At 31.8% G+C, this 26,831-nt stretch overlaps 2 protein-coding genes and 1 long non-coding RNA gene across 3 annotated transcripts in view; 2 read left to right on the top strand and 1 right to left on the bottom strand.

Moving 5' to 3' along the window:
• Positions 1–19,652, top strand: part of LOC107364468 (uncharacterized) — a 48,546-nt gene extending 28,894 nt beyond the window's left edge. Inside the window, exons 6-9 of the mRNA XM_015931816.3 lie at positions 7,047–7,116; positions 7,368–7,467; positions 17,488–18,579; positions 18,658–19,652. Of these exons, the coding sequence (XP_015787302.1) occupies positions 7,047–7,116; positions 7,368–7,467; positions 17,488–18,579; positions 18,658–18,903 (1,508 nt within the window). The 3' untranslated portion in view covers positions 18,904–19,652. The remainder of the gene's footprint in view (positions 1–7,046; positions 7,117–7,367; positions 7,468–17,487; positions 18,580–18,657) is intronic.
• LOC107364339 (uncharacterized) lies at positions 17,613–25,791 on the bottom strand. The gene is made up of 2 exons (XM_015931673.3): positions 22,025–25,791; positions 17,613–19,465 (listed from the first exon to the last, which is right to left on the bottom strand). Exons 1-2 carry the CDS (start codon positions 24,126–24,128, stop codon positions 19,122–19,124), a joined length of 2,448 nt encoding a protein of 815 aa, XP_015787159.2. The 5' UTR covers positions 24,129–25,791; the 3' UTR covers positions 17,613–19,121.
• LOC149094853 (uncharacterized) lies at positions 20,537–22,311 on the top strand. Its single transcript, XR_016198252.1, has 3 exons — positions 20,537–20,867; positions 20,962–21,385; positions 21,999–22,311. It is a non-coding gene; the product is annotated as an uncharacterized LOC149094853 (long non-coding RNA).
• Positions 25,792–26,831: the final 1,040 nt, after the last annotated feature.

Here is a 26,831-nt window from a genome sequence, read left to right as displayed (position 1 = left end):
GACCAGAAAACCAGAAAATGAGATTTCATTTTTCACTTTTTATCCAAACCAGTGAGAGTTTGCTTTATTGTTAAAACATTTCAATTATCCAGTCAATTGTGTTTTAATTAACTAATCATTTTGGTAATTACCAAGCTAATTAAAAGCATAAATGTGTTATAATTGAAAACATAAATATTAATGAAAAAAGGTTGAAAAAGTTGCTTCTCTGATTAAAAATAAAGATGTCTCTTCAGACAATTTCAACTTCCCTCTTTAATGTGTTTTTTTATATTGCAATGATGAATCAATTAATTGTGTCGCTATAAATCATCATTGATTGGGTAATAAATTGAATTAATGACAATCATCAGTATCATTAAACATTAAAAATGTCATCAATGTGTAATTTTTAAAGACACTCGTTTGGCCTTTTCAAGTCTCTTTCATTGAGGACACTTTGAGACATAATCTCGGTCAATGATTCCATCAATGAAAATTATTTAGATTTCATTTTCCCGTTCATTTAATAATCATAGTGATGAGGAGAAATGATGAGTTTTCAGTTGAGATGATAAAGATGAAGATCACCCAAATAATAAAAGAGATTTGTTATTGAATAGATTTTTGAAGAAACCAGTTTGTTGACCTGAATCACTTGATAATAAAGATGATGATGAAGATACTCACTTTTTTCACACCAAAATACTCTCTCTATCTGGCTCTCTCTTTCATCATTTTATCTACTGACTTTCATAATTATCTTTCATCTTTCTCATCCAACATCATCTTTTCATGACAAACTTACATAGTTCACTTGACACTGTGTACTTATCGAGTAATAACCTCATCATTAACATGCTCATTTCCATTGGGTTATTTATCCACCTTTAAATTATTGATTCAGTGTCAATCATTGAGTGTAAAAGTCATCTTTAGATATCCAAACGGTCTATTCAAGCTCATGAACTAATCAACTAAACGTTTCCACCAAAATTTTGTGAACTTATCAGTGTTGGTTTATCATCTGGTTTAGTGTCATTTTTTGAACCATTGCAAGTTGAAGGCAAACGGTATGTTTTTGGATTCATTTTCATTTCTTTTTATTTCTTTACAGTTTATATTCAACAATGAATTAGTGAAAATACTCAAAACTGACTCAAAAACCGGTGAAAGCTCAAGTCTGATAACAGTGCACTTCGTTTCGAATCAAAGTAACTTTTAGTTTTATGGAATCAAACCTTATTGTTCAGATGATTGTGTCTAACTGTGTTTGTTGTAAAGTTCAGGTTCTTTCATATTGGTCTATTCAAAGTCCAAATTTTGTTGAAATTTAAGTCTAATGTCAATGGACAAAGTCTAATGACAGGTTTAGACTTGGCTTTCCCGGTTTGACTATCAATGATAACTAGACTTGTTTAGGCAAAGTTCAATGTTCAGGTTGCTTTGCATTATTGTGATGACAAACAGATCAATTCCAGCTACAGTTTGAAGAGTAAAATTTTTCAAGTTGATTCGATTCCAATAAACATGTTACTTTATGTGAAAACAACCAGAAAATTAGATTTAAGCAAATTGGCGATTTAGTAAAGTTACAATTTGTTTCAAATTCAAAAGACATTGGATTTGTTCCCTTGATCTTGTCATTTGAGTGAAACTTGTTCACAATATTACAGTTGAATCTATTTTTGGTCGAATCAAATTATCGATAATTCCTGCGAATTAGCTCAATCCTTTCGATATCGCAAAATATCGGTCACAGAATTAAATTTTCTCACGTTAATATCGAAAGTCTAGATATTTAAGTCTTTCGATGCTCTTTACAGTTCAAGTGCATTCAGTGAAAATCAATGAATCAAAAATTTGTGATCAATGATATTTTCATTTGCATTTGTTACATTTACAGAGGTTTGTAATTTTGGTTACAAAAGGTTGATTTGATTGAAATAAACATTTCAGACTAACATCAGAATTAGAAAAGGTCATTTCTATTTGACCATTTCTATCAGAACTACTCGATTCATGCCAACAATTGTTCATACTCTAATCAAACTGTCGATTGTTAGTCTAACCATTTAGTTTCCTTCAAAACTGTTCCTCCCTCAAAATCAGTGTATTGAGTGAATTGGATTAAACTTGAACTTTCTTACAGCTAATCAATTTAGACTATTGAATAATACAAATCCAGATTTAGATAAATTAAAATAGAAATGAAATGAAAAAAAAAATAATCAGAGCAAAGAGAGAAAGGAAGATAATAATGAAGGTAAAAATTGTTTGCTTCACCTTTAATTGGATTCCAATCAAAGATTCATCTTTTCATGTCTTAATCTTTTATCATCATCACTCTCTTTTTTTGCTACTCATTCCGCTATTTTCATCTTCCCCATCCTCTCACATCATGTTGTCGGTCAAGCACACACACACACACACAAAAACAGATTGCGTGCGCTTTTACCTTACCAGGGTCACCTGAGCGACCTTGTCATATGTTAATGTCATTGACTTAAGTTAATCCTCAATCATAAGCAACATGATTAAGAATTTAAATTGTTTGCAGTTAAATTTAACCGAGTTATTAATTAAGCTGACCTTGAAAAGTAAAGGTTAACCTTTTCATTTCTAGTCAAAATATGAGCAAAAAATGAATATCATGAAAAGTGTATTCATATTACATTTCATTTCTAATTGAGACAAAACAATCAAAAGCAATTGAACATGATTAATCAAGTTAAACCCATAAATCGCCCGAGTCTTTTATTAATGAAACTGAGGATCATCATAAATCATTTCAATTTACACTATTTACTTGATTAACTTGAACACCCATAAAAATAAACAAGATTAAACAAAGACTGACCTAAATCACAGTTGATTGTCAAACTGTTTCCATGTCAATATTGAATGGTTAAAAATGGTTAATCAGATTAATCAAATGACTAGAGTTGTACAAACATTGAAACTCTCAATGGCTGGCTTGGTGAAACATTGTGATGTTGGTCAATTCAGATGTAATTATCAAGAATTGCCCTTTTTTAAGTCCATTTTTAAACCAATTTTGCTCCTTCAATGGCCAAACATTAACCTTAACCCTTAACTACTTTCCTGGCCAAAACGGTCTTCATTGAGAAATGGTCATTTCTATCATTTTTTTCCTTCTATTTTTTCAGACCTTTTTCAAGTTGTTAATATTTAAATCATCATTAACACAACCTCATTATTATTTATTGGCTATCATTGCCTGAGTTAATTTATATGAACCAAAAGGGTTATTTATTAGTGTATTTTTTCTTGTTTTTTTGGTTGTTTTTTTCCTCTGCCTCCGTATTTATCATTACAACTGTACTTGTTGGTCGATAATGATGTTGATAATGATTGAGAAGTAATATAACCATTTTGTTTAGGTGATGATGATGGAAGTTTAAGTTGAACCCATTGAAGAGTATCATTTAAATTGATTGTTAGCCTAATTTAACCAAAAAATAAATGTTTTATTCCCTGAGTTTCTGTTGCATCCATTTTCTAGATGAGAATTTAAGAGATTGGCGAAAGATGATGATCTGGATGATGATGAGGTGGAAGAAAGGAAGATCAAGTTTGAAGATTGGCTTGATTTTTATGTATTTTTTTCTCCGTTGACTAACTGGTTGGTTGGTTGATTGGTCAATAGAAAGTAGCCGTTAGCATGAAATAGTTAACTTCATCATTCTTATAGATAATGAGCTTGAAATAGTGATGATTATGATGAAGGATCATCATCAAGTGTGATCTTGTTTTCACTCTTCTTTCTCTCTCATTTTCTCTATTTCTCTTTTCATCATTATTAACCTAATTTGAATTGATCAGGAACAAGAAGCTGTGAAGTTTCTCCATCACCTTAGCTTCCAATCTGGATGGGCTATAAAGAAACCATTGAGATGTTTAAATCTTAAAGCTTTATGATCCCAGTATTAGGCACTCTTGAAACTGGTGTATCTGCGTGTTAACTGTTTAATTTGAAGATGTTTTTTTCCTTTTGCTTCTCCTTGGTCAGTTTTAAAATAATTAATGAACCAATATTGAAATTAGGTTGATACCTAAAAAAAGGAGATCAATGTTGTAAGGAAAGAGACAAAAACAGTGAAACAGAAAGAGTGAGTTAGAAATTGGTTTCAACCAGAGTTGGAAATAAAAACAATTAGAATTGTTACTCACCAATTAATCCAGTTCTTTCATTAGATTAGATGAACAATTTATTAATACAGTTACACAGATTAAACTAAAAACCAAACTCGAACATGTGTTTAAACTCGTTAACCTTTTCAACAATAGATGGAGTTAGCAACATGTTCCTCAAAATTTTCTGGTTAAATTGTTCAATCGATTCAATTTAAAGATATTTATATTTACAAAATCATCTTGTCTATTGAGTGTCTTTTAAATCTGCATAACAATTACTGTTTAATGAGAGATTAAAGTGAAATTAGTTTCGCAATTAGATCAGTTAAATCAGTTAAATTAGCCAATCTAATTGTGAACATGATTGATGTTAACCAGTGCAAAACAAGTTACAATAGCAATGTACTTTTGAATAAACTGGTTAATCCTATTGAATGTTGGTTAATATTAGTAAATATTTTACCTGAAAAGATGCCAGATTGTGAATAGTTTATTAACTTACAATAAGATTAATTAATGTAACAATTATGCAAATAATTTTGCACTTGACAATGTAATTTACAAAATGAAACTCATCTTACCTTCACCATTGTAAATCTTCATTATATTGTTAAATTTGTTTCACATCTAAATACCCAATTAACATGAGATCAACTCAATGGATGATAAATATATTGAAAATGAGAGCCCAATTTTGACCTCATTTAAAGTTGCAATTAGTTTTATTTATTGTTTATCCTTTATTCATTCATTGATTGTACAATTTGCAAAATATTTACCGATTGTTATTAATACACATTTAATAAACTTTCACCTTTTGGTTAGTTTATTGACTTTGATTGTAAAACAAGGTTTGAACGATAATTGTAGGTTTGAGTAAAAAGTGAACGAGTAAATTTAGTAAATGAAATTATTGGAAGTGTTTCCCATTTTATTGGACAATGCAAACCATGACATTTGACCAATGAAATACTGAATATCAATTAAGATTAATTTTTTGGGTCGATTCATCATAATCATTGAATTTTGATCATTATTAAATTGAGTTTTGTTTTCTATTATCTTTGTACTTTTAATACCTTTCAAAGTCATCAATGATGACCTACTGCCAAGTAAAGAGGATAAAAAGGAGAAACAAAATGTTGTTATTGACAATTTTCTTGATATTATGATGGAGGTGATGAAGATAGGGAAGATGATTATGAGAAAAAATGAGAAAAAAATGAAGAAAAAATTGCGTGAAAATGGCCTACTTGTGTGTTACAGTCAATGGGATGTAAGTGACTTACTTGGGTTGAAATTTAACTGTCTTTCGGCCTCATTAAATCCACATTGATTATGAAGATGAAGATGAAGAAAATGAAAATGTTCAAGATGACAAAGATGATAGAGACGATAGAGATGATGAAGACGATGAAGATCAAGCAGATGATGGAAATGATGTAAATGATGAAAATGAAGAGTGAAATTTTTTTGCATTGGAGGCCTTGACTGTAAGTCAATTTTGATGGGTTAAAGGAGACTAGCTTAGGTTGTGATTGACATCTCCTTCAGCCTCTTACGATTTACAATGTTTATGTAAAATTTTACTGTGAAAGTAGCTTGACTGTCAATACATTTGACGCAACAAGTGTGACTTGCTCAGGTTAGACTTACATCTCTTTGAGGAGTTGAATTTTGATGATAAATGATAATTTCAGATTATGATTATGATGAAGATGGTTATTATTTTTCAATGGTGTAAATGAAAAGTAACTGTAAAAAGTAATCTTCTTTAAAGTTTCAGTTTTTTCGTTCTCAATACAGATCATTTTCAGGGTTAATTTCTTGTTTGATTCTCATTTTACCGCATCTTTCATCATTTAACTGAGCAAAGAAAAGATGAAGAATTAGCAAATTGTAGGTTAATCAGGATAATACTTGATAACTAATAATAAGCTTACCTATTGAACACTATTAAAGGTGTCATAATGATCTGGTTGACTTGACTGTTTCTTAACTGTTACTTGATAATACTTGATTTGCCCAGTTTTATTTTCTCTCTTCAAATGATGCCTTTTTTTGATCAATTGATCATTTTTCATTATTACACATTCAACCTAATTTACTTTCATCTCGGATCATTTCCATCAACCATCAACTGATTGGTTTTAAAACACTTTTCAATCTCTTTTGTTGTTCCCATCATTTACCAGATTTCAATGGTTTGACCCACAACATTAGTAAACAATTAGTTGATTGCTTCCAATGTATCCTTGTTAATCAGTTTATATCCAATAGATAAAAGTAAAATAATATTTCAACTTGGACAATCAATCGATTGCGAGTCAATTATTTTCAGAAAATCAATGACCAGTTGAATACAATTGAAGTGAAAAATAAATTGGCAACAAAATAATTTACCTTGAACTTTAATAATCAACTTTAGCAAACCTTTTAATTATCTTAATCATCATTTAACTCTTTCTTTCTCGTCACTTTCATCCATTGAGCTTGAACTGTATTTGGGTTTAACCAGCACTTGATCAACACTTGGTTAACCATTTAATAGTAATCTTTTAGGTTTTAAAAAATTGTTGATCAAAAATTGATTATTTGACTATTGAATCAAATCTGACATTAACTTAACCAAACAATTGAGATCATTTTTTGCCGTGCAAACATAAACAATTGATTCATTCAATTGAGACTCGAGCAATTTCATTTTACTTTTAATGTTGTTTTTTTTCGCCAAAATATTTCAACAATTATCTAAATTGTTATCATTTACTGATCGATAAATTGTTGTAAAAGGAGAAAATCAATTCCTTAGGAAATTGGCCAACATTTAATTCACCAAATTCACCATTCTTCCACTGATTAATTCATTTTGTTGACAAACCAACTAATCATTATCTTTCAATTTACAGGTAATTTATTTTCAAATCAACTTTGGTCCGAGTATAACAAGTACATCAAATCGTTTGAAATAATTTGCAGGTAAGCAGTTTAAAAGTTATCTTGACATTAAACTTTTCACTTGATTTATGAATTACATTTTGATACAAATTTTAATCATTTAAACGGATAAATTAATTTAAAAGTTGATTTCAAAGATTTGCTTCTTATCGCCATCTATGAGAAGTTTTTGTAGCTATGCACCAAATTGGGTTAACTCGTTTAAAGTGTTGACAAAATGATTGTTTTCACAGTAAATTAACAGATTTTTTTTAATTTCGTTTATTTACCAGTTATTTCGAGACTAAATGTGAAGAAATTGATTTGATTAACTTATGTCGAACCTTTCAAGGACCTGTTTTACACACAATCGACCATCTTTTTCATCTACCGGTAAGCTTAACCGATTATCTATATTAAATTGATTTCAATTTTACTATTTCAACCATTGAAGTGACAAATTTGCCAGCTCTCAACTCGCTTTAAAAGATCAAAAAATATTTCAAATTTTGACCAACTCTGACCAAGTAATTTACCTATTTATGAGCAGCGAGCTTAAAGCAAGACCAAAATTGAAAAAATTCAAGTAACCTTTCAGATCAGATAGACTTGTTGCCATATCATTGGTCAAAAAGATTTATCAGATTAAACCTTGAATTCCAATGGCAGAAAAACCCATTACCCAAAACCCAATTTGGTTATTAACCAACTAGCAAAGGCACCTTAATGGTTCCTAGTATTATGTTTTTTTTCATCTAAATGATGGTCTATTAAATGCATGATTAAGAGCAAGAAAGTGTATCACAGTTAATTGTCATTTTAAACAAACAGAAGGCCTTTTACCATCCAAATTCAAGGTAAACTCATTGAATAGGAAACAATCATGAATCACAATAAGTACTTTTCCCATCGTCTTAATAGTCTAAATTCATCCTCAGACTAACCTTGCTCATGAAATTCATCTTATCAAGATCACATTCCATATGAATATTAAAGTCATTTCCGACAACCTTGTCAAGTTAAATAGTAATGTCCTTGTCTTGAGGACAATCCTGAGAAAACAATTCAAATCAATCAACAATTGAAAGCAAATACTGACCAGAGAAACCAGAAAACAAAATGTCTATTCCAACCTCATTTTCAATGTACAGTGAAAATTGAATGGGAAAAATGAGTTAATTGATGTTGCCTCAAAGTTTCAATTTACAATCAAAAAATGTGAACAAATCTTTTAATCAAATTTGCATGGGAAGCAAAAGAGTATTGGTGAAAATTGAAATTGAAGATTGAAATTGAAAATTTGATTGAATAAGCAAAACAAAAGTAGGTAACTGTGCTTATCAAATGATCACCAGTAAGACAATCAAACTGAATCAGTAGCCATAATAACATGAAAGTTGAAACAACATCTAATCTTGTACCAACAATTGGCATTATATTGGTATTATTGTTATCCATCAATTTGTACAATTGTGTTTACAAGTTGAATGATCTGAATATTAATATCAAATAATGATAACGTCTTAATAATTTTCAACATTTTCCCCTCGATTCCAACCTTATCGTACATTGAAACAAACCCTTCAATCTAACTGCCCGGATAACACCAGCTATTATTAGATTTCAATCCTAGCATGATATATTTATACACTTATATGTATATCATTACCAGAACCAGAATCGAGGTAAAGAACAGACTGAAAACCTAAAAATGCCTCACAATTGGATTTACATTACAAGATTGATATTAAAGGTTGTTAGTTGCAATACAACAACAAACCAGAAAACCTTATATTTTGCCTTTTGCTGTCTTTAATCATAAATAAACAAAATGATTTGAATTTACTGTTTAACCAACTACTGTTGATTGTACTGTTATCTTGAGTCTTAATTTTCATCCTTATATTAGACTTTCTTTAAACATACAAAATATCATTTACCTGTTGGCCTTGTTTAGATGAAAATAACTCTACTTACTTGAAAGCAAAATTTACTGACCTCTTCAGTTTCCAATCAGTTAAAGATATTTTTCCTTGAAATGGACATTTTCTTGTTTTCCTTTTTTTTTGGTTTAAACGGTAAAAATTATTCTTACAATCGACTTGATTTTTCACCATCAATTGATTGTTACTTTGCCCTTTGCTACTGAAGATGATGGATAAATGAATTAACGTTTGATGATAAACATGAATGATAATCTCTTAACCATGAAATTTTGATTTACCGCAACAAAAAAAACAATGATTTTGGTTTGGACGAAAAATGTTGCGATTTTTTACTCTCTTTCATTTATTCATTGATCACTTTTTTGTTGGATTACAATTGGGTGTTCAGGGAAAGGTAATAAGATTAGATGATGACTGAACATCACCATAGTCCGTATCACCGTTAACTTCTTGGATCAGTGAAAGGCTCTTTTCATCATCAACAGATTATCAACTGTTTAGATCCGGATATGACGAGACCGTGACGATAAGGATGAAGATGGCAAAGAAGAAGAAGAAGAAGAAGAAATGTTTTTTTTTCTGTTTTTCAAAAATTTTCATTTGCCAAGAGGCAAAAGAAAAAGTTGATGATGACGTTTCTAACTGTTACCTGTAACGGACTTTACTTGACCTGTAGAAAATACAGTTTACTATGAATAGTGAACCCATGAAATCTGATTAGGCTAACTTGGTGAAAAAATGTAGTTTCCTTTTCTCAATACATTGATCACCATCTAGTAATCAGTGGACAATCTTGATGGCAAATTGTCACTAATTGAGGTCACACCGGTTTAGACCTCAATTTAATTAATCAACCATAATATGCTTTACTAGATTTAGCTCAATCACTTTGGATTAGAAGAAAATATTTTCCAACCTTTTAAAGGATTCACAGATGAGTTGCTTGATGGTCAAGCTTATCCCGACTTGAAAAGCTGTCACCTTATTTTGCATTATTATTGTGACAACAAATTGATTAAAACCTACAAATGTACAGATAACTTTGATAAAGGTTCATTCATCTTGAGGAAAAGTTGAGTTAAATGTTGGATATCCGTTAATTCAGGCTTACAGTTGAAGTCAGTTGTGACAATCGGTTAATCCTGAAACAGCTGATATTTCATTTGATATCAAACCTTTTACTTGAGTTTAGGTGAAAACAAAAGCTTGAGTCAAAGCGATTCACCAAAAGCTTACAAGACTTTGGGCTATTTTTTGCATCATCGAGATGCGAGCAAGATCGCAAAATTGGTTGAAAAGTTGATTTAATTTGTTATGTAAAAACAGACATTTTTTATAACCCTAAAGCTTGTGAATCTTTCCAACATTTTACGAAAAATTGATTTAATGGCAATAATCGTGTGTTGATCAATCAATTAAACAAATGGCTCGATTTCCTGCTAACTTTAGCCGTTTTATTTTAAGATGAAGCAAATAAAGATTGAGAATAAAAAAAAACTGCTTTCGCTATTTTTTGTAATCATTGATGGTAATACTTTCATTGAGGAGGGAAAAAGGTAAAGTAAGAAGAAGAAGAAGAAAAAAAGTGTTTGAATTCAAGATTGGAAATGATGAAAAAGATAATTTAAGGGTGGAAGACAGGGTGGAACTGTTAGCAGGGGAAAAAGGGTTGATGCAGACTCAAGTCAGGTTAGCAGGTAAAAAAGGGGGTGAAAATGGATGGAGTAGGAGGATGCAAAGCTTCATCATCTTTTTAGGATTAAATTTTAACGCTTGTTTCACTTAATCCTGACCTGAAATTTATATCAACAGTAAATGCGCTTGCTGTTGTTTAGTAAATTGTTTTGTTGTTGTTTTTTTGTTTTCGTTGTCTCATCGTAATAGTTTCCAAATCAACTCTCAATTTAGTTTACACTGTTTCATCAATTTTCAGCATTGTTTCATCGTCACCAATCATCACAATCAACATCAACACATCATTGTGATCGCCATCATTTTAAACTCTTTTTTTTTCTTCAACATTAGTTGCCTTTTAGTGTAAAAATGTTTACCAAAATTAGTTTACATTCGGAGTTAACATTTGGATTGGATCAACATTCCTAGCTCAAGAGTTTCACTTGATTTCCTGGCAATCAAATGAACAGGATTGAATGTTGATCAATTGGATTAAACTTTCCTTTTTCTTGTCACAGTTTTACTTGCAAGTTTAGTGTTGCTTTTTGTCTATTCCTGGATTATATGGATTTGATTACCAAAGTAGTCTGTGTTTATTGGGTTGTTTGGATTAATTGCTAATTAAATGTCAACCGAAGTGATTCCAGTAAAGGTTGCTTCTCGTTGGAGTAAAATGTTTCTATCCAAAAGTAATTCAACTCCAACTTTCCTTAAAACCTCATCGTCTCATTCATTGAGCATCTCTTGTGATCACTTGGATCTTCTTCGAGTTTCAAAGGCAACTTCAGTCGATTCACTTGCATCTTCATCCCAACAAGCTCTCAACGTACGTTTACCCAAATTGAAATCCCTTTTTAATCACTTTAACAATTCTAATCCATACATCCGTACAATATATAAAGTCAAAACATCAAATTTTTGTGTGAAAATTGTTACTAAACGGAAATGATTCTAAGGGAAATTTTGCACAGACTGAAAGCCACGACCGAGCTGCATGCCCGAAAAATAGTCAGAGGTTAATCAGAATTCAGGTTACTGAGAAATTCACGTTTAAACAGTGTGAAAAAATGCAGAATATTGTGTAGCAAAAACTTTTTGGTTATTTAGGTTGATGGTTTATTGTTGGGCTAGGAATATATCCAGAAATTTCGAGTAAAGAGTTTGGTGAAAATCTGGTCCCTCAAGTGTACAAAAGAGATCAAATTACAAATTTGAACTTAATTTGGTCAATGATTGTCCACCAGAGAAAATTTTTAGTTCAGAATTTGAGTCTTTGAATATGGATTGAATTTATCGTACGTTGTGAAAAGATATTCGCAAATCATATACCTTCCATTCGGTTATAAATTCAACTCAAAATGGGTAACTTTTGCTCCTTATTGTTATTATCTGATTATTTTTTAAACACCTTAACTGTGAATCGATTGTCCAAGCAAAGTCCAGCTAAATCTTGATTATTCAATCTCTATCACTGAATTCAATTTTTGCTTTTCTTCCGTGCTCATCAAATAATCTGAACAAAATTAACTTTTTTTCTTCGCACTTTTTCCCCATTTTTACTCACTTTTAATGTATTTTTAAAACCTAACTTAATCCACAAAAATTGAGGGTCACTTATTGTCCGTGAGAAGTATCCGACTCAACACAACTCTTCACCTATTTGCCTACACAATCTTAATTTTGAATTAACTCGCTAGACTTGAACAATACTATTTAAAACCATTTGTCCACTGACAATGTGAATCAGTCTTACATCAAAAGATACTAACATATTGTACTCATTAAATGAAAAAACCATTTTATTTTGTTAACATACCCAAGTCTACTAAACCCGTGTAAATGAGTATAAAACATATAGTGCGTAAAAATGGCAAAAATGAAACTTTTCCTCGATGAAAGAATGAATGAATTTTTTCCCGATGTCAGCACTATGTATTTTCATGATGGTCTAGAATTGATTTTGCTTAGGTATTTATCATTCTGATATTTAATATCCAGACGTATCTAGCTGATTGGCATATTCATTTTAATTATAAGTTGTTAGTTAAAGACAATTAGATTTAAAAAATAAGCAGATATAATTTATAATGAACATAGACCGAGAAATGAACATCTTGAAATGAGAAATGAGTGGATACGTCTAATTAAGCAAAAAATCATCGTCATGTCCTCAATACCTAAAGAAAAAAAACCAGTTGATGAAAGCTCTAACATTCAGACATGTCCGCTTACCTAATTGATTTGTGAGTGAACATTACTAGCGATATTGAGGTCCTCAGAAACGCAAATTAAACAAATAATAGAATCAAATCTTTAATAGCAAAATGTTGTCACAAAGACATTAGTAAAGGGAAAAATAAAATTGACCATAAATAGCAGCTGATAGTCATGTGACTTATCGGACATATGACCGAACCAAAGGTTTCGAGATAAAAATAGTTTACAAAGTGATTGTTTTACCTTGACAGAGTAAATTCATCACGAAAAACTTAATCGTAATCAAACAGATTCACATATGTTAATCTCTTTGCTGGACGTATCCAATTTTATTGAAGATTCATTTTCCAATCAATTCAGGTTTTCAACTAATATTACATTTCATTTCATTTTCACCAATAATTACTCAAATTTTGGTAGACTTGGGAACCTCTCATTGTCATTAATAAATCAAACTGATTGTTGAACAAAACATGATATTAATAATAATAAGTCAATATCTAATCGAGCGTATCTATTAGTATACAAAATGAACTTTATTTTTGATCGAAGCGAAAAACAAAATCAAGTTATCGAAGTTAATCATTTAACTATAGCCATTGATCAATGCCTTGAGCTGTTTGATTCACTTTGATAAAGTGGCAGTTAATTGCACCATTGCTCTGTAAACGTTAATTAATCAAGCTGTAATTGAACAGTTGACCAGAAACAGTAAATAACAGATTCAAGAGAAGTAGATTTAAAACCTTTTTGTTTGCTCTTGCATAGACACTGACCATTGACTATCAAACATTTGTTTTAACCGTCAAAACGGTCAAATAAACAGTTAAATTTTGTCCACTTGTTGATCATTTATTGAACCATTTATCAAACATTTCCAAGCATATCAAGTTTCAATGAGGATATCCGTTGATTGGACTAAAAGGCTGGTTGAAGGCATCTTTTATCGGAAAAGTATTTATCTTTCAATATTTACCGATGCTACAAGTTGAGGCCAAACTGTTTATTAATTTGCGTTTTAAAGTTCAATCTTAATTTCAAGTAAAATGAGATGTTTAATTCAACTGTAATCATTTTTATCACAATCCTGCTGAGTTTAAGGTTTAGTCAGTGTTTCTTATCACGATAATAATGCAAAATAGCACCAAAGATTCATATTGAACTTTAGTTACTCAATGGTACATCCATTAACTTATCTCAACCTAAACCAGCAGTTAAATATCAAAAAATGAAACATGAAAAAGGTATTTATTGAAATTGAATCAACTGTTAGAGTTGAAAGATTTGGTAAACTTGAAAGTTTTGAACAAAATAGCGATAAAAAGAGCAAAAAATTGATGATAACTTCGCCAATTTCAAGTCTCTTTCAAACTACGATCTTTACCCAATCTCTTTGACATTTACTCGATATTTAAATATGAAATCAACTTACATTCAATTAACCTAAATATCAATAGTTAACACAAAAATTCATTGATTTTGTGCCTTTTTCACAACAATGTTCAAGGCTCCAGAAACTGAAATCCCGTGAGAATGAATAAGAATCATTTTTTTCACTCAATCTTTTCAACTAAACAATCATTGCTAATGATAAGCTAGATGGTGAGCATGAAAAAGATGTATATATAGATCATGTTGACAGAATGTTCAGAAGGATGACAATCTGAAAGCTGAAACAAATGGTGAAAAGAGCAAAAAATTTACACAAAAGAAGCGAAAATACGAAATTTGATGTTAAAATGTGTGCTGAAAGTAAAGAAGAGTAAAGATATCAGAATGTGATTTCAATGGATTTCAGGCTGAAAAGGATGAAACGATAAAAACAGAAGGAAAAAAATGAAAGATGAAAACAAAAAAGCATAATGATGATGAAGATGAGGAAAGAGCAAAAGGAAAAAGTTGAATTTCGATTTCATTGGTGCATAACATTCCCGTGCTAACCCAACTTTTATTGTGTCTTACCGTACTTGACCTAATATCATCTTCACAGTGATCTTAATTTTTGGCCTTTATTTCCACTTGTTTCATTATCATTTTTCAATGCACAAAAAAGGCCTCAAAATGGCACAAAATTTTAGGCAAACTTGTGTGTGTTTTCATCTTGCTTTTGTTCACATTTAGTTTGTTCAATCTGCTTCTCGAATGTTGTTCAATTACATGTTAATTGTTCTCACGAAAGAAATGCAAAAAATATTTTCTTCTTAATATCGACGGAACCATGACAATTGGTTTTGTGGATCGATGGATCGGTTTCACGGATCAATTGATTTACGACAATTAAATGACACTAAAAATATTGGAATGAAAAATTAACCGTTAAAGGTTTAACCTTTTTCACAATCAACCAATTCGAGTTTGCTTATTGACTAAATGAGCAATTTTACCAAATTGATTAATTTGATTGACATTTTTCAATTTCATTTGTTTTTCAAGCAAAGTTTTATACTGTTTGCTCGAACCCAATTATACGGGGTGAAAAGAAAGTTCGTGTTAAGGGAAAAATCATTCCACTTGCACATTAAACCGGCTTTTTCCACCACATCCACTACTTTTTCCGCCACTTTTTCCACCGGATTTTCCACCATATTGTCTACCACCCGAATCTAATACATCAACTATTAATCCCATCATATCCGAAAAGTGGTGAACAATTTTGTGATTCTGGGTGGTGGACAAGCTTACAAAAGAATTGTCTGAAAATGTGGTGGTGGAAGCCACTCTAAAAGTGGTGGACAATTTTGTTGAGAAAAGTCTCTTTAAAAAGTAATGATGTTGGATGTGGTTAATTTGGTGGACAATCCGGTGGAAAAAAGCTGGTCTCCATTAAACCCATTTTCCCGTGTTATGGTTAGGAACCTTGTAACCTTCATTTGGTCTACACTGGTAGCTGCACTTAACACAACAAATTAGGGTCTCACTTAACGCAATTTCTCAGTGTCGCCATCCTTGGTATTTTATTGTTTTGAGACATTAATATGCAATAATTCTCGATTTTATTAATCAGTGTGAGAAGAGACCATGTTTTTCGGATGCCCACTAGCTCTAGACTAGTGGTCTGAGTACATGACCCAGATAGGGATACCTTCAAGTGATGAGGTTAAGGAGCCTCGAACCCAAATCATCCGGATGTTTACACCACCTCGCTCGACCTTGAAGATAGCTTCAGAGACTAGATGGCGACTACGATAAAAATTGACCGATTTGTTGCATTAAGTGCAGCTACCAGTGTATCCAGAATTAAGTTGCTAACATTGTTTGTTTAGTTTTTTATTGTAATCTTATTGTTGACATGGATATGGTTATGGATGATTAAGGGAAAATGTTAAACATTTTCAATGAAAAACAATGGAAAGATAAAACTGGTTGAGGTTTCACTTAGGTTGTGCAAATGTTTACCCGGCCCGGCCAGTCGTCAGCTTTAACGGCGCCGTCTACCCCTTGCTACCTTTTTAGGTGCTAGATGTATCAAAGATTAGCATTCTTATCGCACCAGTTCTAACCACTAGGCCTGTATTTTGAAACGCTTCGTGATGTTAAAACAACTTTTTTGTATACTTCGAGGATATAACAAGTCTAACAATTTGACCATTGGTTAGTGAAATGTTTGCTCCTTTACTCAATGGTATTTTGCCAACAAAATTTGATAATAATAGCAATAATAGCCATATGATAATATGGCTTGAACTGGTTTAACCGGTTGCAACTTGCAAGAAGCAATGTTATTGAATATAATATTTGCTCTAGCTCGTGCAAAGATTTTCTGACTGTTCTTTAGCTGTGTGTGTGCTGAGCTTCATAATCATCTTCATCTTTATCTTTTTACCTTGGTAAATATATAAAAGCCTGTTTTAACCCTCGGGCTATGGTAACAAATACCATCCTCATTTTTTTTGCAAAGGTACGAGAGTAGCAATGAAAAGGTGAACAACAAGAATAGAGAGAGAGAGAGAGAAGATGATGATGATGACGATTGCCAGGTTTTGCAGGTAACGTTTTGACCAGAATGACCTTCACTCAATCACTGTTGTGCACTTATTTACTGATATAATTATTTTTGTTCACCTTAAAAATTTGAAAATTTAACTTTTCGCCAGTTTTGTTAACTTTTCGTATTTCCCTCCCTTAAATCCCTGAAGCGCCAACAATGTACTGCCTCCTATAGGAAGTTGAGGTTAAACTGGAAAAAAGGTTAGGAGCAAAAGTGAGAAAGGAAAAGGGAGAAAGATGGAAAGGAGAGTGAGTAGGTAAAGAGAGTTCGAGAGATGAGATTTGAGTTGATTTTTGAATATCTTAAGTCAACCTTTTTTCAATTTTTTTGAAAGTTCCTGCTTTTTCCTTTCTCTTTCTCTTCTCTTCTCTTTCTTTATCTTCTCTTTCTCTTGTCTTCTTCTCTTTCTTTATCTTCTCTTTCTCTCTCTCTTGTTTTCTTTGCCCTGTTTCAACATTTCGCTTTTAGTTTTTAAACTGAGTTTAGAGAAGGCAAACAAAAATGTTACTCTCATTATACCTTCCGCTTCCTTTTGTTTTTCATTTGGGTATTAATAAACTTGGTTTTGTTTTACCTTTGATACTATAGTTGGATCGCATGTCACAGTATGACAAATATCTTGGTCAAATGTGTTCATCATCAAACCCACAAAGCCCGGACCACATGGATCTCTGCCAATGGAAGGAAGAAAGTAGGAATATTTTGAAAGAAAGTTACTCGTTTCTGTTGCGAAGGAAAATGTACAAATGTGCACATAACATCATCAATTGTAATTACAAGAACAACAACTCCATCAATATCATCAAGTTTAATATTAACCACAACAACAACAACAACCTTAATAATAATAATTTTCACAATAATAATAGCATAGTTAACAATATTGATTCACCAAAAATTGTGAAAAAAAGTCGGCGTAAAACAATAAACTGGCCTTTTCGGAAAAGTTCTAGTACCAAGTGCATTTATACAACCGTTGATGGTTCAACAAGCCCGATAAGTCTGGCATCCAATTGTAATATTTCATCTTCATCTCTATCTCCGTCCTCTACTTCATCTTCATCCTCTTCTTCCTCATCATCATCTTCAACGTCTTCCTCTTCATCTTCATCACCAACCTCTTCGTATTATTCATCCTTATCGACTTCAGAGATTTCACTGAGAAAACTGTGTGGTCCCGAGATGAGTGTATTGTGTAAAGATCAAATCACCCTGATTCCACCGTTAATTAATCTTCTTAAACAACTTTACATTAAAGGACCTTCCACTGTGGGCATTTTCCGTAAATCGGCCAACACACGGATTTGTCGTGAGCTTAAAATGAAACTGGAAGAAAATCCCGAGATGGATTTAGATGATTACCCGGTTACTGCCATTGCTTCCGTCTTTAAGGAACTCATTCGTTGTCTTCCGGATGGTTTGTTAGAGAAAAAGTATCTCGACGATTGGATGGCTGTCATAACAAATAGTGCCACCGAAATGGAAAAAAGTAAAAGAATCAAACAGTTGTTGGATAAATTGAAGCCTGCCAATTTAATTTTGTTAAAATACTTTATCAGTGTTTTATGGCATATTGCTCAACAATCTGATGAAAATATGATGAGCTCCAATAATTTAGCTGTTTGCATAGCACCCAGTCTATTAACCGATGATAGTCAAGTCTCCGTAAAACGATGTGAGGTATGTCCATTGTCAATCTCTCATCAAAGTAAAACTTGTCATCTGACTTTGTATTTTTTCTTACCCTTCATTTCTTAGGTAATTTCTAAATTAGTTCCAAATTTGATCGCCTATTTAATTGACCATGCTCTTGAGTTGTTTGGGCCATCCATAACTACTCTATTCTGTCCATTGTCCAATACACCTCCGGTATCAACTTTGGACGTGAACAAGCAAGACTATGACGATGATCCTGATGATCAAAGCTTTAGACGTATCATGGGACCTGGACATAATGAACAATATGATGGTGTTTTTAGGGTCAATTTTGTGATCTGTATCTAACCAAACTGTAAACGAAAATTAATTCAAATAATAATCATCTATAAAATACAATTTCTTGCCAAGTCAATGATTTTTATATAACCTTCAATGGTCACCTCTCCAATTATTTGTCAACCCACATTTGACAATGATCAAGATGGTTGTATGATGGTTATGTTTGTTAATTTTTTTTATTGGTTTTTATTTATTAATGTTATGTTTTTCATCATCAGTTTACTTTATTGTTCAGTTGAAATGGTTGTTGCAGTAGCTATTGATGAACTTGATGTGGCTACTCGTTGCAATGGACATGAAATTAAATTACGAAGATTGGCCCATTTAAAGTCAGTAAATGCGATCAATATGTAAAACCCTTGGAGACTGTTAAAGACAATGAAAAGTGACCAAAGGAATGAATTGTTAGCATAAGCTGCGACAAAGCCAAATATCCATGTTAAACCCATAATCAGGAATAATTTTGTATAAATGATGAACGTTTTACGTCTGATAGCGACATTTTCACGAGCCAATTTACCAATTTTGGATATTTTGTTGATTCGAGTTGCAGTGAAAGCAAAGAAAACTGTTGAAACAAAAGCAAAAGGAAAACATTGGAATCAAAGTTATTCATCTGTATTTAAATTTTACCAATATGTTTTTATTTCACTCCTGAGAGTGAACCTTAACTGACTCTTCACAGCTCAAGAATACAAGACTTGTTCAGACTTGAAGCCAATAAAATTGTGACTTGAACACTTTTAAACCTGCAACTCAATTGATTTGCTATTTGCTGGTAAATTCAGTTCATTTTAGATTAGTAATTGAAAGTGTCGATTAGAAATGCTCAAACTGGTACAATTTGTTACAGCAATAAATGTTGTAGCAAAAAAATTTGCAAATATAAATACGGAAATGTGTAACCGCTATTAATATCCATTCATCTCAACATTAGCTTACTGAAAATGGCATAAAATTTTTATCATCCAACTATCAAACTATGAACAATTTAAGATAATCTTGAAGCTAAAGTCACTATTTGAAAATTTAATTGTTGTTTGTTTTTTATTTTTCGGAAATAGTCAATGATTTTAAACATCTAAATTGAGTTATCTTGTTATGTTGAGGATAAATGGACATTAATGAAAGGTAATCACAATTAAAATTTTACTCTCATAATTGGTAATTTTTCAACAAAAATGGTTTAAAATTTGTTCTTCATTTAAACCGTAAAATCATAACTTTTGATTAACTAGCAGAAACCATAAATTATCAATAAAAGGACATGATTTATAATGATTAATAACTTTCAAGGAGCCATTAAGTTAACTCAATAATGCTCGCTACTATAAGTTAAATATGAACCTTCGTTTTCATTTGCTTACAACAATCACAATTACAATTTAAATTTAGATGAAGCTAAAGGTTAGTATTAAGAATTGTTATTAATTTTAAATCAATAACCCATTGGATAGAGGGTTAATTAAAAGGTTATAAAAGTTATAGCTCCAATAAACTTGATTTAATAAACTCACAGTTTACTTAATAAATTGCTTTTTTTACGATCAATAAACATTTCTAAAAGTGAAACTCAAAAACAAACTGAAATTGTTATTTGAGTCTATTAGTTAACACTAGATGTCACCTAGTACTGTTCAAGTAAAATTTGAAATATTTTATGGAAAATTGTTGATTATATAACATTTATTTTTATTATAAGATTAATGTAATTGCTTTTCAACTATTCCTTTAATTTAATTTTATTAGATGGTAATGAAATTACCGCCCAATCAAACTTCTCTGAGTTCTCTTTTTAAAAGTGAAAAGTAACGTCAAAAAGAAACTTTAAAGTGTTCATCTTTAACTAAATTCATTTTATAAAAATTGAAAACATCTGTGATCATTTAGTGTTTGTTTAAACTCAGATGACTATGATTAATTTAATTATGTACCAAACGAGTTTCTTCTTCCACCACTATCTAAACAAGGTAAGCATTGAATTAAGTCTCACAAAGATAATGTGTAAACTTGGTGACAATGAGTAAAGAAAGGCTTTATTTAACAAGCTTTTGCTTTTTACAGGAAAACTTTCAAAGGGCTCATTTGTTTACTTTACTGGCATTGCTGTTGAGGGACCAGAATCTTGTCAAGATTGACCTGCTTAGATGCTGATTTTCACACAGACTCAAAGTTTTTCCCATCAATTTTTACTCTCTCTGCCAGGGAAATATTTTTACAATATATAAAAATTTCCAGGGCAAAATGAAAGAGTAAAGCCGACGATGCCGCCTTTCCTCTCACATTTGCGCCATTTCTCATTATCTCCGGCTATTCTACCTCATTTATGACAAATGATCTCACTGAAACCACTGTGATTGGTTTACTTGATTTCAAGTCCGATGCTAGTCTTGAAAAGGATTTACCTGCCACAAACTCATTGGATCATGGCGGCAACAATTATAAAAATATAGTAAATACATGCGAATGGTGATGAATATTTTGAAAGGTAAACAAGTAAACTCATTCAGTATTATTCTGTGAAAAAATCCCTACTGCTTGTCTTCGCTCAGGATAATTTTTTTGTATATTCCTTCAATCAATCAATATCCTATTCGGAACTAATGGAAAAGTTTTCTTGGTAAAGTTAGGTCATAATGTAAACGTATAATTGAGTTAGAATAGTAATCAAAATAACATAAAACCAGTGAGTTACTAGTAACCCAAAGATAAATTTGACAATACTACATACTGTATTACTTCAATCGAGGTCTAACGAAGGAAAAAAATTGACAAATAAAACCAGTAATATTTACAATCTATTTAACTTGTTGAAATGAAGCAAACAAAAGCTGATTACACATAAAATGAAATTGCGATCATTAATCAATAACAAATCACACCGGTATTGTTGATTACTGCAAGAGTTGAGGTTAACCAATCAATCAAATTTTCAAAATATTACAAAAAATTTAGAAAATTATTGAGATTGTAAATATTGAAGCTTCAAGCAAAGAATCGCTTTACTTTTTGTTTAAATTTCAACTCAAAAACCAATATTAATCAAAAATGGAATCATCGTTTAGATTAATTGTTTCAACTTCATCTCATCTTTTTTTCAGAAAATAACTGGAAAGTATTTCTTTACCTGAGTTCGTTATTAAAAGAATCGCAACTGGAGCAGCAAAGAAAACAAGAAGAGCCAGACGATTGGAAACCCAGCACATTTTATGGCCATAGTTGGGGGCAAAAATAGATGACTTAGCATATTGGTCAACGATGGTTGAGATGAGAATGACTATGAAAGGTGTAAACCAACCATAAAATGAATAAGAAATGATTTGTCGAGTTGATGATATTTTAACCTGAGGAACCAGTCTTTCCATTGAGAAGGTACAGAAGATGTCATAGGAAAGAACATTCATCCAGAAGAAAGTTGCCAAAAAAAGATAATGAATTGAAATGCCAATAATTTGACAACAGAGTGGATTTGAGGTTAGGTTAATGCCAAATAGGAAAAGTGATTGAGCCAATAGAAGTGATATACAGAGAAAGAGGATAACAATATTAGCTGTGCGACGAGGACCAGGAAGGCAAAAGAAGAGAATTATTTTGGCCAAAAGTGAAACAATTGATATTGAAATACCAATGTTGGAAAGAAAATCATGGGTTCGGCTGAATTTTCCAATCAAGATTACATGGGAATGAGCACAGATGGATAATTTGAGTGAAGCTACATCAATACGATAATGTCCTGGTTCAATCTTCTTATCCCTTGAGGCAATATAAGCTGTTCCATTGGGAAAGATAATGTATTCTTCCGGATTAAAGCTAATCTTTGGACAAACTTGGAAAGCTGATGTTGTACCCGAGTGATAATCAGCTGTGGGAACACATCGATCTCCCTCAAGTTGAGCATCAGGATCACAAGTAACCACTCGGCAAGCTCTCTTCCATGGATCGTAAACATGGTTTGGTGGACAACGTTCTTGTGTACCGACAATCAAACCTCCAGCTGTAAAATCAATGTCAAGAATAACTGGAAGAGAAAAATGTCTTCCAGAATTTATGGTGACTGGCGGCCTTTCATAGTGAGGACGAGTTTCCGGACAAACGGAACCAATGATGGTAACATTGTTACAGGCTGCACACCATTCATTTTTAGCCGTAAATCCATCAGCCAACTTTACTGGAGCATAGTAAAGTCCACATTTAATCATATCTTCAGTGCCAATATTACTGTTAAGTGTTCGAGGACAATAATCATAATCTGTTGGATAACATTCATGTAAATCTACTCCTTTAGGCTTTTCAAAGTAAACAAAAGACTTAGAGCATCGACCAAGTGAATCGTTTTTAACACACATGGTAAATGTTTCCCAGGTTTGAGCGTACGTAGCATCATAATTACACACAGCGCAGTATAAATTACGATAATTGTGTTTGGATCGAGGTGAATAAATGGGAACTGAAAGGAAAGGATCAGCATCTCCGGTACCTTCACACTTTTCTTGTATTGAATCACCAGGTTTTCGAGGCCAAAATCGTGAACACCCTGATATGGTTAGAATGTGAATTGAATGGCTGAACAGTCGTAGTGTTGTACATCGCCAATGGCGCCAAGGACCATCTATTTTACCGATACCGTGATTTTTACTGTCCAAAGTTGTTTTAGAATACTCTGAATCCAAGCAACAATCACCATACTTGGTACAGGCTGGTTCACAGCTACACTGTTTGGTTTCAGTTGGTTCATCTGCTTGAAGACTGTTGTCGCCAACATTGTTATTTAAATCATTGTCATCGCCATAATCTTCAGTATTAGCTGAACATAAATGCGTGTCACAGACCAAATTTACACCCAATCGTTGTAATTGCTCTTTTTGTTGACGTTGTTTCTCTTGTATCAACAGTATCTGTCTTTCCCGTATCTCTTGTTGCTCTATTAACTCTTTAGTTGATTCAGATGATTTAAATTGTTGCTGCCGTTTATTACTAGTTTTGGTCAACTCTTGCTGATATTCATTTCCATTTTGCTGTTGTTTATCATGGCGAATCTGTTGGTGTTGTTGTTGCTGATGAAAACCCCTCTGTAATGAAAGTCTTTGTGTTCGTTCATTTTGTGGCTGTATATTTAACTGTAATGGTGGGCTGATGGGTGAAACACTCGTCAAATTAACTAAAATGGTTAAAAGAAAAAATGATTCGATGTGGATTGTCAGAATATTTTTCTTTTCCATAAAACTTCCCATTGATAATTTAATGATTCACTGAGACTTAAAGTTACATTTTGGTTTTTTTCAAAGAATAGAATCGCTCTAGATGATGGCCATTTAATAATCACAGGACAAACTACATTATTAATCAAGCATTAAACCAGATGACAAAAGGAGCACAAAACAAAAATTATCTTTAACCCATCAAATGTAACGACAAATTTGAAAACCAAAATGAACTGTTGGAAAGAAAGATTAAGATTTGAAACTGTCAAGGAACAAACTGGGACAAACAAAAACAAAATAATCCTTTGTTGACAATTTTCAAGTTCAGGTGGTAATTGATGTAAATTATTTTCTGGAAGAGTCGTTGTTGGTAACAGCTAGGACGAAAACAATTATGGCTGGATAAAAAAGTTAAACAAATTATCAGATTAAGCGAAATGCAATTAAATTTTAATTGACAAGAAGGAACACTGGAAAAGTTATCAAGATTGCCCAAATTCTGTACAAGGAATTGAAACTGAGTATGGAAAGAAGAGAGTTTGGTGATAGATTTGATTATATCTACCATAATTTACCTCCTTTATCCCACCTCTTCTCTCTCTCTATCTTCATCTTCTCTCGTCATCTTCATCCTGCGGCTGTTCCAATAAATTTGAAACAAAAAATATAAAGAAAACTCAACAAAAAAAAGTCGCAGTGAATTTGAAGGAAACGAATCCAATCAACATGGAATCCTGATTGATATTTACTCATCTTATTCTATCTTTTTCATTTAAACAACATTGGTAACATCATCCATCTGAACCATCAAATCAATCCAATTACCTTTCTCTTTCTCTCAATCCAAGATTTAATTTCTTCTTTAAGCGCTCTTCAAAAATTACATTCAACCTTCATTTGATTGCCCTTCCACCCAAACAAGGATAAAAGTAATTAACTAAAAGCCTAATTGTCGTCTAACTGATCAAATTAGTTTGGCTGTCACAATAAACAAAACCAGCTCAATGGCAACTAATCAAGACAATCAGATTAACCAGAGAAGCCTGTAACTAAGCCTGTTATCTGTTAAATTACCCTTTCTAAAACAAGAAATCAAAATACCTTTAGAAGATTGAAAAACGTTTGAATTCACCTTTTCTCAGATTTCTGATATTATTCACGATATTTCAGAATCCGTATTTCAAATCATTCATAGAAACGGAAAAACTTTATGGATAATTTAACCCGATGACGTTAACTGTGGCTAAAGACAATTTTTCAACTGCAAAATCTTGTTTATTTTATTCAGTCTATGCGATTCAACTGGGTTCAGTCGTTATTCTTGTGTAAATTCAGGATTTAATTGAATTGCAAGATCAACCATTTTCGATTTAATTATATTACAAATATTCAATGACCCATTTTACCATGGATTTGGTTCAGCTTTTCTTCCTGTGTTCAAACAAAATATGAAACTGTTGACCCTAACTTAGGCATCTGTGTATTTTACACACTTTTGGTTTGCTTTGATTCATTTCTTGCACTTGAACAATTGGAGCATCATTTGGTTTCTTTATTTCCGATTCCTCTTCAAGATGTATTATACATTTGTGTTTCAATCTAAATTGATGGCCAAATTAAAAATTAAACTGACAAAATCTCAGTTGTTAATCTATAACAATGTTGCGATTAGTAACGATGGCAGAGTCTCTTGTAATATTAATTGAAAACGTTTCTAAAAATTAAGTTGAATTTTCATGAAGAGTACAAGAGTCTCCAAAGAACAGGTAAACTGCAATATTAATGTTTTAAAGGTAAACATTGTACGACTGTTGTCAAATGAAATGAAAATTTCAATGTCAATCTCAACGATTCATCACTTATTTTGATTTGATATTATTAATCCCTTGATATTATTTGATAATGATGCAATGAAAATACACCGAAAGATGTTGGTTGCTAAGTAATGAATAGGAATGAGCCAAATTTCAATCCACTTACCATCACTTGAGAAACACTTTAACCTTTCATGATTAAATAGACACATTTCCAAGTTCATGATCATCTTTCATATTGGTATTGAACCTTTTCAAATATTTATTTTACCTGGGAACAATCAAGAAAAAAAAGAATCAACTTTATTCTTTTTCTTTACACACAACATCCTCAGGTATAATATTCATAGAGCAGCATAAAAATGATTATCATATTTATTCAAAAACCCATTAACACCTTGAAATGAATAGAAACTTTCAAGGGTGAATTACATGATGAGCTTATTCACTTTTTTCCGTTTCTATCTCCAAAGAATCGGAAATTTATCCCAACCAGTGTAAACATAATTATTACTGTTTCCATTTTATAACAGTTATTAGACTGACAGAATTGAAACTCAAATCCAATATCCTTCAATAAACATTGCCTCTCATTTCACCCTTTAGCTTCAAACAATAAATTGTCAGGTCAAGTGTAACAATGGCCAGTCTTGAAAATATAGACCAGTGGTTAACATCTCACATTGCAAAGGAACCCATTTTTAGGCCAACAGCCAATTTAACCAGCAAATAATATAAATTAGGATTGAACTTGATTCTTTTACCTCTTCCATTGACTTTAAATTATCTGAGATTGATTCTTTGCTTTGTATTCCTGAATTTATTAAATGTTTAATCGTGGGTTTTTGGGTTCATTTTGGGTTTCAGATTTTCAATTGAAGCCTTCAATGTTGCTGTATTTCAATTTACTTTGACAATG

Source organism: Tetranychus urticae, chromosome 1, assembly GCF_039701765.1.
Source record: "Tetranychus urticae isolate SD_2017Ah chromosome 1, NJAU_TeUrti_SD_1.0, whole genome shotgun sequence".
NCBI lineage: Eukaryota > Metazoa > Arthropoda > Arachnida > Trombidiformes > Tetranychidae > Tetranychus > Tetranychus urticae.
This window is presented reverse-complemented; position numbering and strand designations above follow the sequence as displayed.

Coding starts and splice junctions, on each gene's coding strand:
- LOC107364339 (XM_015931673.3), bottom strand. CDS start 24,128: ATGGGAAGTTTTATGGAAAAGAAAAATATTCTGACAATCCACATCGAA. Junction 19,466..22,024: donor TCTTTTAATAACGAACTCAG/GTAAAGAAATAC, acceptor TTGTTTCAACAG/TTTTCTTTGCTTTCACTGCA.